The 13330-nt window shown below is 40.3% G+C and overlaps 1 protein-coding gene across 6 annotated transcripts in view; it reads right to left on the bottom strand.

Moving 5' to 3' along the window:
- The window catches only part of Ncoa6 (nuclear receptor coactivator 6), an 80684-nt gene that overhangs the window by 30636 nt on the left and 36718 nt on the right, over nucleotides 1-13330 (bottom strand). For all 6 annotated transcript variants that reach the window (XM_052184031.1, XM_052184030.1, XM_052184032.1 and 3 more), the window contains 3 exons: nucleotides 9662-9784; nucleotides 2852-2980; nucleotides 847-1740 (listed from right to left, as the gene is read on the bottom strand). In XM_052184031.1, the coding sequence (XP_052039991.1) occupies nucleotides 847-1740; nucleotides 2852-2980; nucleotides 9662-9784 (1146 nt within the window). The remainder of the gene's footprint in view (nucleotides 1-846; nucleotides 1741-2851; nucleotides 2981-9661; nucleotides 9785-13330) is intronic.

Here is a 13330-nt window from a genome sequence, read left to right on the forward strand (position 1 = left end):
TGTATTAAGATGCGAGGGTTCTCTGGGTAGGCAATGGGTGTCTTTTGGTGGGGATATGCTTATCGGATGGCAGTTTTACTGAACTCTACACCTCACTGAAAAGCTCCAAGCACAGTCATGTGCACGAGGTCATGATTAATAAGAATAAATAATAAACATGGAGATGGATAAGTTTTACTGGAATCGTTTTACCTCTCACACATTAAGTTCCATTGCTTTTTCTTCATACAAGAGGCACCTTACAAAATAAATAAATAAATCTCCTTTAGGTGTAACTAGTGGAATTCCCTCTCTAAGGAGCAGGCATTGGCATTATAAAACTACAAAAGTAATGAATGAACTTAGTCCCCTTTAACACTTTAATCAGACTCAAACAACACCATGCTTACTACTTTACTAACTAGGATTATCAAGACTGCTATGTAGAAGGGCACTGTCCCCATGAAACCTGGACATATCCTTTCATTTCTGCTCTACTGTATAATCTTAATCCATCAACAAATAAGACGTTTAAATTACTAATAAAATACATGTTTGGTCTGGACATTTCAATTTACTAGTATAAAATTAAGTAAAAATAGTTTGAAACAAAATGAGCATCTCTATTTTCAATTTTACCTGCATTTTTATCCAGAGTAGTTTATATTTAACCAGTAAGATGTTACATAGTATATCAAGATAAAAATACATTACGTTAAGTAAGTTATATCAAGTGTCATCACTATTATCACAAAACAAAACATTTATATCCTTATTTCACTCCCTCCATTAACACTAAAAACTGACATATCACTCAAATCTAGCTCCAGTAAATTTACCAACACAAATAGCTTCAGTGTTCCTCACCTCCTAGGCCTGGATGTAAACTCTGTGGCCCCTGGTTTGGTGGTTGCTGCTGCATCACCATGAAGTTAGGTGGCACATTTCCCTGTTGAACCATAGGATTCCGACCTGGAGAGCTGACAGGCTGTTGAAATCCCTGGGAAAGCGGGTTACTTTGAGGTGGCCTTGGTCCCATCTGCTGCTGAGTTTGGTTAACCGTTGGGGAGGATGCAGGGGATCCCTGCTGGAAGGAGGAGGGTGAGGAGGCAGGAGACTTGTTGGTGAGGTGGGGCTGTTGCAGGGGGGTTGGGACCCTAGAGGGTCCTCCCTGCAAGCTCTTCATCTGAGGAGCTGTGAACTGGCCTGGGTTGCTCATTTGAGGAAAGTTTGTATGGGCTTGTGAGGCTTGTTGGCTGCCAAAAGGATAAGGAGGGGGAGGGTGAGAAGGTGTCTGTACCGTGGCTAAGGAAGGTCTTGCCTGAAGTTGCGCTTGCATTGGGCTAGGCAAGGGAGCCTTCTTCCACCCTTGATTTGTAGTCATTGTGCCTAGAGATCCCTGGGCTGGTGGAGGCTGTAAGGCTCCAGAAGGCAGCTGGTTCCAGCCTGGAGGAACAGGCACCTGAGTTGGAGCAGTAAACTGTGGTCGAATCCCCTGTGGCTGCTGCTGCTGATGTTGTTGTAGAGGTCTTGTCTGCAACTGCTGCTGCTGCTGCTGTTGCTGCTGTTGTTGTTGTTGCTGCTGCTGCTGTTGCTGCTGCTGTTGCTGTTGTTGCTGCTGCTGCAGCTGGGGAAAATTAGCTGGGTTCATTTGTCTGTTCACAGGAACAGGCTGCATTGGGTGATGCGCTGGAGGTAAAGATCCTGAGGGATGACTCTGTTGCTGTATATGGAGTCCAGAGAGAAGTGGATCCACTGCATCTGTTTAAAGATAACGAGCAAGAATTAACCTACTGCCACCCAGACTGTAGTACACTAGCATGGGTCTGTTGATACCACTGATATTACCATAGTCATGAGACTCTTCTAAGTACCAACAGATATAAAGAGAATCCTGCCTTAAAGACAGTTTATAGTTCATTAGTGGTAAAGAGCATCAAAAATAAAATATAGATAACATTTTCAAAATTTTATTCTGGGCAACTATTGTTATAGGAAAACAAGATAAAATTGTCAACTAGGTTTGGGAAATGCTACACTTAGATTTTAGACAAGTTTCTTCTTTACTGTAGGAAGCTTAGTGCTGTAACATGTTAACTTAAAAAACATTTACCCAGCCAGGCGGTGGTGGTGCACACCTGTAATCCCAGCACTCTGAGAGGCACAGGCAGGCAGATTTCTGAGTTCTGAAGTCAGCCTGGTCTACAGAGTGAGTTCCAAGACAGCCAGGGCTATACAGAGAAACCCTGTCCAAAAAAAAAAAAAAAAAAAAAAAAAAAAAAAAAAAAACCAACCAAACAAACAACCCCCCCCAAAAAATTTACCAATTCATAGGACTTCAAAATTCTGTCATGATATATCTTATAGGAATAAGCATCCAAAGGTATATGTGTAGTTTGAATGGAAATGGCCTCCACAGCTCCATAGGGAGTGGCACATAATTAGGAGAAATTATTGTTGGAGGACCTTGTTGGAAGAAGGGGGTATGACTAGGGGTGGACCTTGAGGTTTGAGGTACTGAAGCCAGGCCCTGTGACATTCTCTCTTCCTGCTGTCTGCTGATTCAGACTAAGAACTGTCAGCTACTTCTCCATCACCATGTTTGCCTGCACACCACCATGCTCGAAACTATGGACTAAGCCTCCAAACTGGTAAACCAGCCCAATTAAATGTTGTCCTAAGAGTTGCTGTAGTCATGGTGTCTCTCCAGATCAATAGAAATCCTAACTAGGTGCACTGGGGACATTGGAGAATAGTTGATAAAATAACAAGAAATTCTGAAAAGAAATGCTGACATTTAGTTGTCAGCCTCTGTGGCTGAATCTCAATGATATCTGTTAAGTAATTGCAGCTTCTTACTGGAAGACACTACCTGACTGAGAAGCAGGGCGAGGAGTCCTGGGTTGCAGTTCTGGATTGGGGCCTGGTGCCATCATGGAAGATGACATGTTCCCGCCCTGGGGCATCATAACAGTGGCAGGGCTTGTCATCCTTATTAGTCCTAGAAGGAAAAAAAAAACAAAATAACATTCTGGAGTCGGCACATTTGTGTGTGTATATGTGTGTTTTGAGACAAGCTCTTACTCTAAATGACCAGACTGGTCTGAAACTCAACAGTAATTGTTTCAGGAAGGGTTGAAATTACAGGTGTGAGCTACAGGTTATAGTTTTTCATTTTAATGACATACCTTAGAAACATTAAAAGATAAAAAAATTGTCTTTTAAGAACTATGTTTAGATTAAATTTTTTTCTGTTTATATATGCTTTGCCTGTATGTATATGTGTATACAATACTATGTGGGTGCTGCACACTGAATCCTGATTTTCCAAAAAAGCAGGCGTTCTCATCTGCTAAGCCATCTCTCTAAGTCCTCTGTCTGTACTGACTGTACTATGAGACAGAGTTACATAGCCCAGGGTTACTTGTTACATACTCCAGGCTGGCCTCAAACTCATACAAACACTCCTGTCTCATTCTCTCACATACTGGAATTACAGAGGTGCAATCTAACTCCAGCTGTTTTTTTTTTTTTTTAATATTAAGGAATAACTCACCCACACAGTGTAATATTTATCCTTTAAGAATATGTTTCTTGCCAGGCGGTGGTGGCTCATGCCTGTAATCCCAGCACTTGGGAGGCAGAGGCAGGCGGATTTCTGAGTTCGAGGCTAGCCTGGTCTACAGAGTGAGTTCCAGGACAGCCAGGGCTATACAGAGAAACCTGTCTCGAAAAAACAAAAACAAAAAAAAAAAAAAAGAATATGTTTCTTTAAACTCTTCACATTTTAGTTGTCCTTTTCTTAAAAGAATTATTTACTTATTTGAGTCAGGGTCTTGTTAGTTTAGGCTGGCATCAAACTTACTATATAGCTGAAAATGGCCTTGAACTCTGGATCCTCCAGCTTCTACTTCTCAACTGCTCAGATTATAAACATGTATCAGCAGGCTGGGTTTTATGCAGGGCTTGAGACTGAGCCCAGGGTTTGTCCTGCTGGGTAAACTGTGCCTCAGGGGAGCGCCACCCCAGTCATCACTCTTTATAAAGAAACATATGGTGCTGCTCTTAATTATAGTTTTTATTCACTTACTTCTGCTCTCAATTTCCTTTTTTTTTTTTCCCCATTTAAGATAGGGTCTTATTATGTAGCTTTGGCTGGCCTAGAACTTGCTATATATAGACCTGGTTGGCCTCAAGATCATAGAAATTACCTCCTGCTGTAGGGAACTTGCTTTGTAGACCAGGCTAACCTCAAACTCACAGAGATTCATGTGCCTCAGCCTTCCCAGTGCTGGAATTAAAGTCATGTACTACCAAGCATGATTTTATCCTTTTAATTTTAACATCGGCTTTGTCTAATTAAAAAAATTATACTTCTTCTTAATTACTATTTACCTAGTTGACTTAATTTTATTTTTAACTTTGAATTTTATGAATCCTTATATTTTATACAGTTTTCTAAACAGTACAGAGCTAAATCTGAAATTATTCTTCTAAGTAATCACTTCTATATTATTAGCGTTCTATTCTGACTTATCATCTACTCTATGACTTCTGTTCACGTTATTTTTCTCCCTGTGCTATACTGCCTTACTTTTCCTAAGCTCTACTAGGTTTTTTCATCATGCCTTTCCTTTCTCTCATTCCTTTACTTCCTTGAAGTTGTCCATTCTATTATTTACTGTTATCTTTACAGTGTCAACAGGCAAACCTGACCTAGAATGTAACTGCAATATCTGACTGTTGTTATTACTAAGTCAGTCTTCTGTAGCTTTAACTATGTTTACCAATCACTAGCTCATCATTCCTTCTTAGACCTTACATTTTAGTTCAACTTTCTTCTTCCTGAAATGTATCCCTGAGCAGATCAATTAGCAAAGATCTGTGAGCAAAGACCTTTTTTATTATTTATTTATTTATTTATTTAGCCAAGGGACAAACTATATTGGGCCTCTGAATTCTAGTTTTCCTTCTTCGGCAGTTTTGGTTTCCTGTGGTTGCCCAGCACAGTGGGCAGTAATGAGAGCACTTTGTGCCCAGCAGGGACATCTTTGGATAGTGGAGGGTTTGCTAATGTACTGGTGGTTACAACCTCCACAGAGATGTGCCACAGGACTTATGTCACACCCTGTATGTGTAGTTAGCAGGTCCTCTTGCCTTGTACTTGTAGTATGCAGGGCTTATGTTTGTCAATTCTACCCCCGCTGGCCACCATACTGAGAACAGCTTTGTTAGTCTCAAAAATGACCTTAGTCCCTGAAGGTTCACACCAACTTGCCTCTGTCCCGGGCCTGCCCCCAGAAAACACACAATAGTACCCTCATGCACGGTGCCCACAGACAAAACATTGCTGATATTGAGCTGGACCTTTTTGCTTCAGTACACAAACGGTTCAGTGTGGATTCTCTCTGTAGCGATGCATAGCTCCATCTGATTCTTACATCAGTAGGGAACATGAAGGATCACATTCACAAAGGGAGTGCAGCACACAAGGTAATGGATGCCCTTTACGGGACCCTAACTATAAAGGTCAAAGCATGCAGGTGCAAGGTATACAGAACCAGCACCTTTCTTCTGCCTTCTACCACAGGGCCCACGGTGGCAGGTCAGATGGTAAGCTCTTAAGTCCTTGGAAACTTCTCTTGCTCCATTTCTGTTGACAGTACAACTAGGTTTACAATTCTAGACTCCTAATTATGTCCTTAGCATTTTGGAAATATTATTCTAAGGTTTTCTGACTTCCAATGTTCCAGTTGAGAATCTGACAGTCTTTCCTTTGTAGACAATGGCTCTTTGGGGGTCGCTGGGTGTGTGCTTTAACACTCTATGGTTTAGATGTGGATTTATTTATGATGCTCGGCTTCTGATATGGAGGAATTGTGTTCTTTTGAAAAGTCAGTTCTAGAAAAATTTCAGGTCTTCTCTAACACTGTCCCTCAGTTTCCTCGTCTTCTGGAGCTCTTTTTAACAGCAATGAGCCTTCTCATCCTATCTTTCCTCCAGTGCTTTTGGATCTCCACTACTTCTCTCTCCTGGGTTCTAGGTGAGTCCCTCAAAGTCTCCTTCAAGTCCAGCTATTTCTTTCTTTTCTTTTTTTCTTTTTTTTTCTTTTTTTTCTTTTTTTGGTTTTTTGGATTTGGTTTTTTCAGACAGGGTTTCTCTGTATAGCCCTAGATGTCCTGGAACTCACTCTGTAGACCAGGCTGGCCTCGAACTCAAAAATCCCCCTGCCTCTGCCTCCCAGACTGCTGGGATTACAGGCATGAGCCACCACCACCCAGCAAGTCCAGCTATTTCTGATTTGCTGAATAAGTTATTCTTTTGATGCCTTTAAAATTTTTTATATGTTTTGTGCCTCCCTTCAAACATATTTATACTCTATTAATATCTTTTTTCTTATGGCTTTTGTAATCTTAAACACATGAATATTCTTAATATCTAAAATTCCAAAAATTGGAAGTTAAACCCTAAAGTCCTGAATTTAGTCCAAACTTGTTTATTGTAGTAAGTCTGTAAGAGTCTGGCTTAAGAAAGGGCCCCTCCACAGCATCAGTGGGTTATCAGTCTAGAACCACTTAAAGCTTAATGGTAGGCTAGCTTCCAGTCATTTTATTAACATATGGTCAACATGCAAATGGTTAGAGAAGCCAACCCCCCAAACCACCAGCCTCTAAAGAGAGCCCAGGCCAAGAAAGGCAGATACTCATGTATCTCCCAATGTCAAAGGTAACTAACAGTTTTAGAATCTACCTTCCCTGGAAAGTCTGGCTTCATAAGTGATTTTTAAATTTTAGAATTTTATTCTTCATGTAGCCTTCCTAGCAACTCAAGTCACTTAGTTCTTCAGATTCTTCATGATTTTATGTATTTTTCTTTCTTCCCCTTTCCCCTCTTCAAAGACTTGGTCCTGACACAGCTCAGACCACTCCCGACACACTCAGTCCTGACACACAGCCGTTGGTCCTGACACAGCTCAGACCGCTCCCGACACGCTCAGTCCTACTGCTGGGATTACAAAGTCTTGTGCTTCAGCACCAGTTGCTCATCACTGTTTAAATTTTTATATTTAATTTTGATTTTTCTCTGAGAAGTTTTTTTGCTTTCTTAATATCTTAACTTCTAGTTAAAGACAACATGATGAGCATCATCTGTTAAAACTAGATCTACTTCTGTAGAATCCCAACCCATTTTCAAAGATAGCAATTAGAAAGAGCATTTGTGAACCAGATGTGACAGTATATACGTGAAACCTCAGCACTCAGAAGATTGGAAAAAGACAGGAATATAGTAGCAAGTTCAAGGCTAGCCTGGTCTATAGAGCAAATCCCAGAATAGTGAGAGCTATATAGCGAGAACCTGACTGAAAACAAAACACAGTAAACAACAACAAACAAGCACACTCTCATGACATGCAGAACAGATCTCAAACTAGGATGAACTGCTTATTCCCAGAAACTTACCAGTATAACATGCTAAGGAGTAACATGTAAAATGCATTTCTAGTACTATGGGGATTTGAACTAAATCTGTGGTTCCCACTGCAGGTAACATCCAGGAGATATCTAGAACATCTTAAAATATCAGTTAATCTTAGCACTACTTTCTTCTCTTAGCATTGACAAGAGAACACAGCTCTCTATCCAGAGATATCCAGAAATATTTTTAGTTGGCACAATTAGAAGAAAGAGATACACGGTGGTGCTACCAGCACCTGGTAGGGAAACGCTAAGGATGCTACTAAAGAGACCTCAATGTACAAGATGGCTACTCACAGCAAAAGACTATACCAACAGGCGAGAATGAAAACCTTTGACTACTATGGGATCTCCACAAATCTTGGTATTTTCTATGGGGATGAAAAAAATGAACTATAAATGTAGATTTATACATTTCTGTGATTTCTTATCAAACTGCCTTAACAGTTGCTCAGAGCTGTATGGGGACCAGGTGTAAATGTAAGTTTCTAGGTCAGATCTTCTTCATTACTTATATGGAACATCATCATCAGTCCAGGCACACTGACTGTGACAGATTCAGAGCACAGATCTTGAGGGCTGTGAACACAGAGGACAGCTTGCCCATGCGTATGTGAGGAAATTAGGAAATGCTTGCTTTATAGGAGAGCTCATCTGCTATCAAGCATGAGCTCCAAAGACTGCAGGCCGTATCTCATTTTTAAAGATAAAAATGAAATATACTTATTACATCTCTGGGTAACAAAAATATATACTAAATTTGCATGAAGTATAGTAAATACTTGAGGTAAACACAAAATGCATTGGCAATATAAAAACCTAACTTCAACTCTATGCCAAATTCTTTGTTTCTTGGTTTTGGTGTTTTGAGACAGAATCTCTCTAAACAGTCCTGGCTGTCCTGAAACTTACTATGTAGATCAAGCTAGCTTGGTCTACAGAGATCCCCTGCCTTTTACTCCTAAGTGGGATTTAAAAGCATATGCCACTATACTCAGTGTCTCAAGTTCTTGCTTACAGTTCAAAACAGTAATTTATAAATGAGGTTCCTTTACTTTTTGCATTTTAAAAAAAGTATTGTACATGTATGAATGTTTTGTTTGTGTGTATGTCTGGGCACCAAGTGTATATGCCTGGTGCCTGTAGAGGTCAGAAGAGGGCACCGGACCTCCTGGTTGTGAGCTGCCATGTGGTTGCTGGGAACCAAACCCAGCACCTCTATAAAAACAACAAGTGCTCTTAGCCACTGAGCCATCCCTCCAGCCCCACCTATTGTTTCTTTCAAAGAGTACTATGGTTGTCAACGATTGAGTGAGTATAGTTTTATGTACAGTTTTATGCTCCTACTCCACAGCAGCTGTGCATTTCTGTTTTATTTGAATAAAGACTCCATAAGCTTCTAAGATTTCAAAGTTACTAGATGCAGTAAAAACAAAAACAAAAACAAAAAAAACAATCAAAACAAAACAACCCACCACCACCACAATAACTTAAGGATCTAAGAGTGAGGCCATCTGGAATGTAAGCCCACTTCTACTTGACCTGGGACAAAGAGCTTCCTTGTCTATGAATCCCACAACTGCCCAGCTTTAAAAGTAAGAGCCAACTCAATTCAAATGTCTTATGAATCAGAGAGTACCGAGTTTAATCTCTGAAGGAAACATTTTGGGATTATTAGAAAAGGAAGCAACCCACTTGTACCTCTTTGAAACTCTCCCCTCCCACTTTGAGCATGTGATCACTGTGCCTTAGCCTCATGAGTGATGAGAGCACAGGCCTGCCCACCACTTCCAGCCAACCCCTTCAAGTTCTAAAAACATAAAAACACATTATTCAATGATTCCACATAAAACACAAGAACTCTGCTCAGATCCTCAGACTCAGAGAAAGTACAAGGTGGAAAGCTAATTCTCTACTAGTGATAATGAACATTCTGAAGATGGAAACAGTTTCCTTATCATACATGAGGTACTTAGGAAATGCTTACTCCATAACTCAGTGTTCATCAGACTTTTAAGCTACAGACTATAAAGACCACAGCCTTATGCTCCGTCACTGCAACCATTCTGAGAATAACTCATTTTTCTGAGTAAATAAAAGTGAGTATGCTATATACCTCATCTATACGGCAAGACTCGTTAGCTTAAGAAATCAAGTTCCCAAAAGGAAACTGGTACACGTCATACAAAATGAGTAGGAGGTCTCACCTGGACCACTTGCCATGGGAAACCCTGCCTCCATCCTAACGGAATTTCCAGAGGCCACAGGTCCATTCATCCTCACATCTTGGCTTCGGTTCTGACCCAAAGCCAGGTTGATAGCACCTTCCCCTGCGAATGACAACAGAGTTACAAAATGGAAATAGCCAGAGTAAAATGCAGATTTAGTTTAAAGACAGTTACATAAGAATTTCCTGGTTTTGAAGAACTGGACTAGGTTTACCACTACAAAAAGAGATAGCTCAGTATTATAGTTTAGCCTTATAATTTGGCCTAGCTCTGAACTCATGACTTTCCAGCCTTGCCCTCCAGACTGCTGGAGCTATAGGAAACAGAAACCCTAGCCTATGCAGCTTGTTCCAGCATGGCAAACACAAGGCGATCACAATCAGTCCTCACAGTCATTGATGACGTTGCTTAGTGTCAGAGGGCTTCAAAGTCTCAACATTTGTTTTCAAAACTAGCGCACAAATTGTGTGTGGGCAGGGGCAGGGGCAGGATGAAAACAAGGGGAGAACAGGAAGAAACTCAGAAACTCAACATTCTTGATTTCCTTCTGGGAGTTTATATTAGAAGATAAGAGAGATGAAGTTCAGTGTGGAAAGAAGGCAGGATAGTGTGGACACTGTAATACTTGGGTGTAGAGACTCTGGAGGAATTGTGAGGAAATTACCATTTTCTTTCAGTAACTGTGCTATAAAAAGGTTTCCAGGTGAATATAAGTCAGGTGGCAGAGTCCTTGCCTAGCATACACAAAGCACTGGGTTCTGTCCCCAACACTGCACAAGCCTAGTGTGTTAGAACATGCCTGTTATCAAAGCACCTCAGAGGTGGAGGAAGATTTAGAAGTTCAAGACTGTACTCAGCAACATAGGATATTGGAGGCTGATGGCTACGCAAAATCTTATTGCAAAAATAAAAAACCAAACCACAAAGAACAAAAAGATCCCTTAGGCTTCTAGTAGAGATGTCATGTAAAGGCAAGCAGAGAAGTCTCTCCTAGCTACCTGTGACTAAAGGTAAGAACATTTAAATCTGTTTTTAATGGGCTCTGCTGGGGACTGAACCCTTGTACATGGTAAGCTGGACCAATTATTACATCTCCTCTCTCTCTCTCTCTCTCTCTCTCTCTCTCTCTCTCTCTCTCTCTCTCTATATATATATATATATATATATATATATATTTATATATATATATAAAACCAATATATATAACCAATATATATTAAAACCAATATATATAACCAATATATATATTAAAACATATATATATATATATATATATATATATATATATAAATAGGTTTTTTTCGAGACAGGGTTTCTCTGTATATATACCACTACCACATGTATACAAGTACCCAAAGAAGTCAGAGAGGGTGTTGGCATTATGGATGGTTGTGAGCCACTATGTAGGTGCTGGAAACCAAACCCAGGTCTTCTGCAAGAGCAGCAAGTATTCTTAACTCATCTGAGTTTCACTAATAGGATCACTAGAATTGTTTCATTAAACAGTTTCTAAGGAAACAAATTTTTTTTTAAAATATTTATCTACTTTAAGTATTATGAGTATACTGTCGCTGTCTTCAGACACAATAGAGGAGGGCATCGGATCCCATTACAGATGGTTGTGACCCACCATGTGGTTGCAGGGAATTGAACTGAGGACCTCTGGAAGAGCAGCCAGTGCTCTTAAGTGCTGAGCCATCTCTCCAGCCATGGAAATGTAAATCTTACTTGGCCTAATGGAAAACAGCTGCTGAGCCAGGCAAGGTGGCTGGGATCTTGAATCCCAGTGCTCAGAAGGTAGAAGCTGGTGGATCTCTGTGAGTTTAAGGCCAGTCTGACTTATAGAGCGAATTCCAGAACAGCTAGGACTATGACACAGAAAAACCCTGTCCCAATAAACCAAAAAAAGGAAGAAGGAAGAGGAGGAGGAAAAGGAAGAAAGAGAGGAGGAAGAGGAGGAAGTGAAGGAAAAAGAGGAGAAGGAAAGAAAAACAGCTGCTAAAACAAGTTTCAGAGTGCTTCTTGCACTTAATCCACAATTCTGAGTACTGTAGTCCTTTCTATAGAAGACACTTAGAGCTTGTGGACAGTAGGAACGTAGCTAGCCCATTACTGGGAGCTGAAGGATGATGTGCCCCAGCTCCTTCTGTATCCTAGGACCTTGGTTTGCAGGCTGAAGGTGAAGCAGGATGATAATAAGGAGGACTTTCCTCTGCTGTCATGGCGCTTTCTGTGTAAAGTCTAGTCAGGGGCTGACTGGCTGCTCAGTGAGAACAACATCAATAAAGAACATCATTAGAGGCTATCAGATACTCCGACTTGCTTTTTTAGGAACCAAGAGTGAAAGTCAAATAATTGGAAGGTTTTACCATTGGGAAAGAGCAATTTACTAAACTTGATAAGAAAATTTGAGCAGAAGTTGTTTTGGTTTTTGTTTTTTTCTGCTTTTTTGAGCAGAAGGTGTCTTTATTTACTTATTTTAAAAACAGGATCTTATTCTTGTAGTCTAGGCTGGTTTTTAATTTGTAGCAATCTTCCTGCTTCAGCCTCGTTAGTACTGTAATTATAGGTATGAGCTACTTCACCCTGCTTCCCAAGCAGAAGAGTTCTTGAAATGACATTAGATCTCATTACAGATGGTTGTGAGCCACCATGTGGTTGCTGGGATTTGAACTCAGGACCTCCAGAAGAGCAGTCAGTGCTCTTAACCACTGAACCATCTCTCCAGCTCCCTTCTCTGCTTTCATTTGACATGTTTACTAAAGAGACTAATATGAACCAGGCAATTCAGAAATACAACAATGAACAAAACTAGACATGATCCCTTTCCTACTAGAGCTTACAGAAAATGGAGAAATAAACAGTAACCAAATAACTGCTCTCAGTAAAGTGTGATATAAATGATCTGAGAGAAAGGGATTTTTGTTAGAACATAGCAGCAGACTTAGCCGGAGACTTAAAGCTGAAGAGATTAACCTGAGGAATGGGAATGGTAAGAGCAGTACTCCATATCCAGGCAGTGACTACAATAGATCTATGCTAGAAGGGAGAACAGAACTGTGCGATCAAAGAACCAAGTGAAAACTGAAGAGACTGGAAAACAGAGAGCTGGGGAAGGAAATTAACTAGCATAAGGCTATATGATGAAGGCAGATGTCACACTATGCAGGCCCTGAGATCATGGTAGAGGATTCGGCCTGTATTCTGTAAATATGCAGCAAGAATCCAGGGTTTTAAGCTGGATGTTATATATACAAATGTTAGAATAATCGTATCTTTACATTCAGAGGGTCATTCCAGTGATGATCAGTTACATAAGAACTGTTTAGGACTCCCTAATCTGCTAGATGAACAAAGGAAATATTAAAGGAAATAAAGGAAAGCAATTAAAATTAAACATTCTTCAAAAGACAAATCAGTTCTCTGCAGAGTACAAGTAAGATCAAAGTCTAAGACTGAAGGTCAAAAGAGCCAAAGGATTGAACGTTCAGGCTACAGCAATACCCTCAATCCATTTTTATTCTAAGGTACAGCAACATGAAACACCGGCTACACAGGTGTTTCAGATTCTCAAACATAAGAGCAGAGAGACAGAAAGGCAGCATCAGAAATTAGGCAGGGGTACTACTGTTATTGTATTTTGGTTCA

This window comes from Apodemus sylvaticus, chromosome 5 (assembly GCF_947179515.1).
Source record: "Apodemus sylvaticus chromosome 5, mApoSyl1.1, whole genome shotgun sequence".
Classification (NCBI taxonomy): Eukaryota; Metazoa; Chordata; class Mammalia; order Rodentia; family Muridae; genus Apodemus; species Apodemus sylvaticus.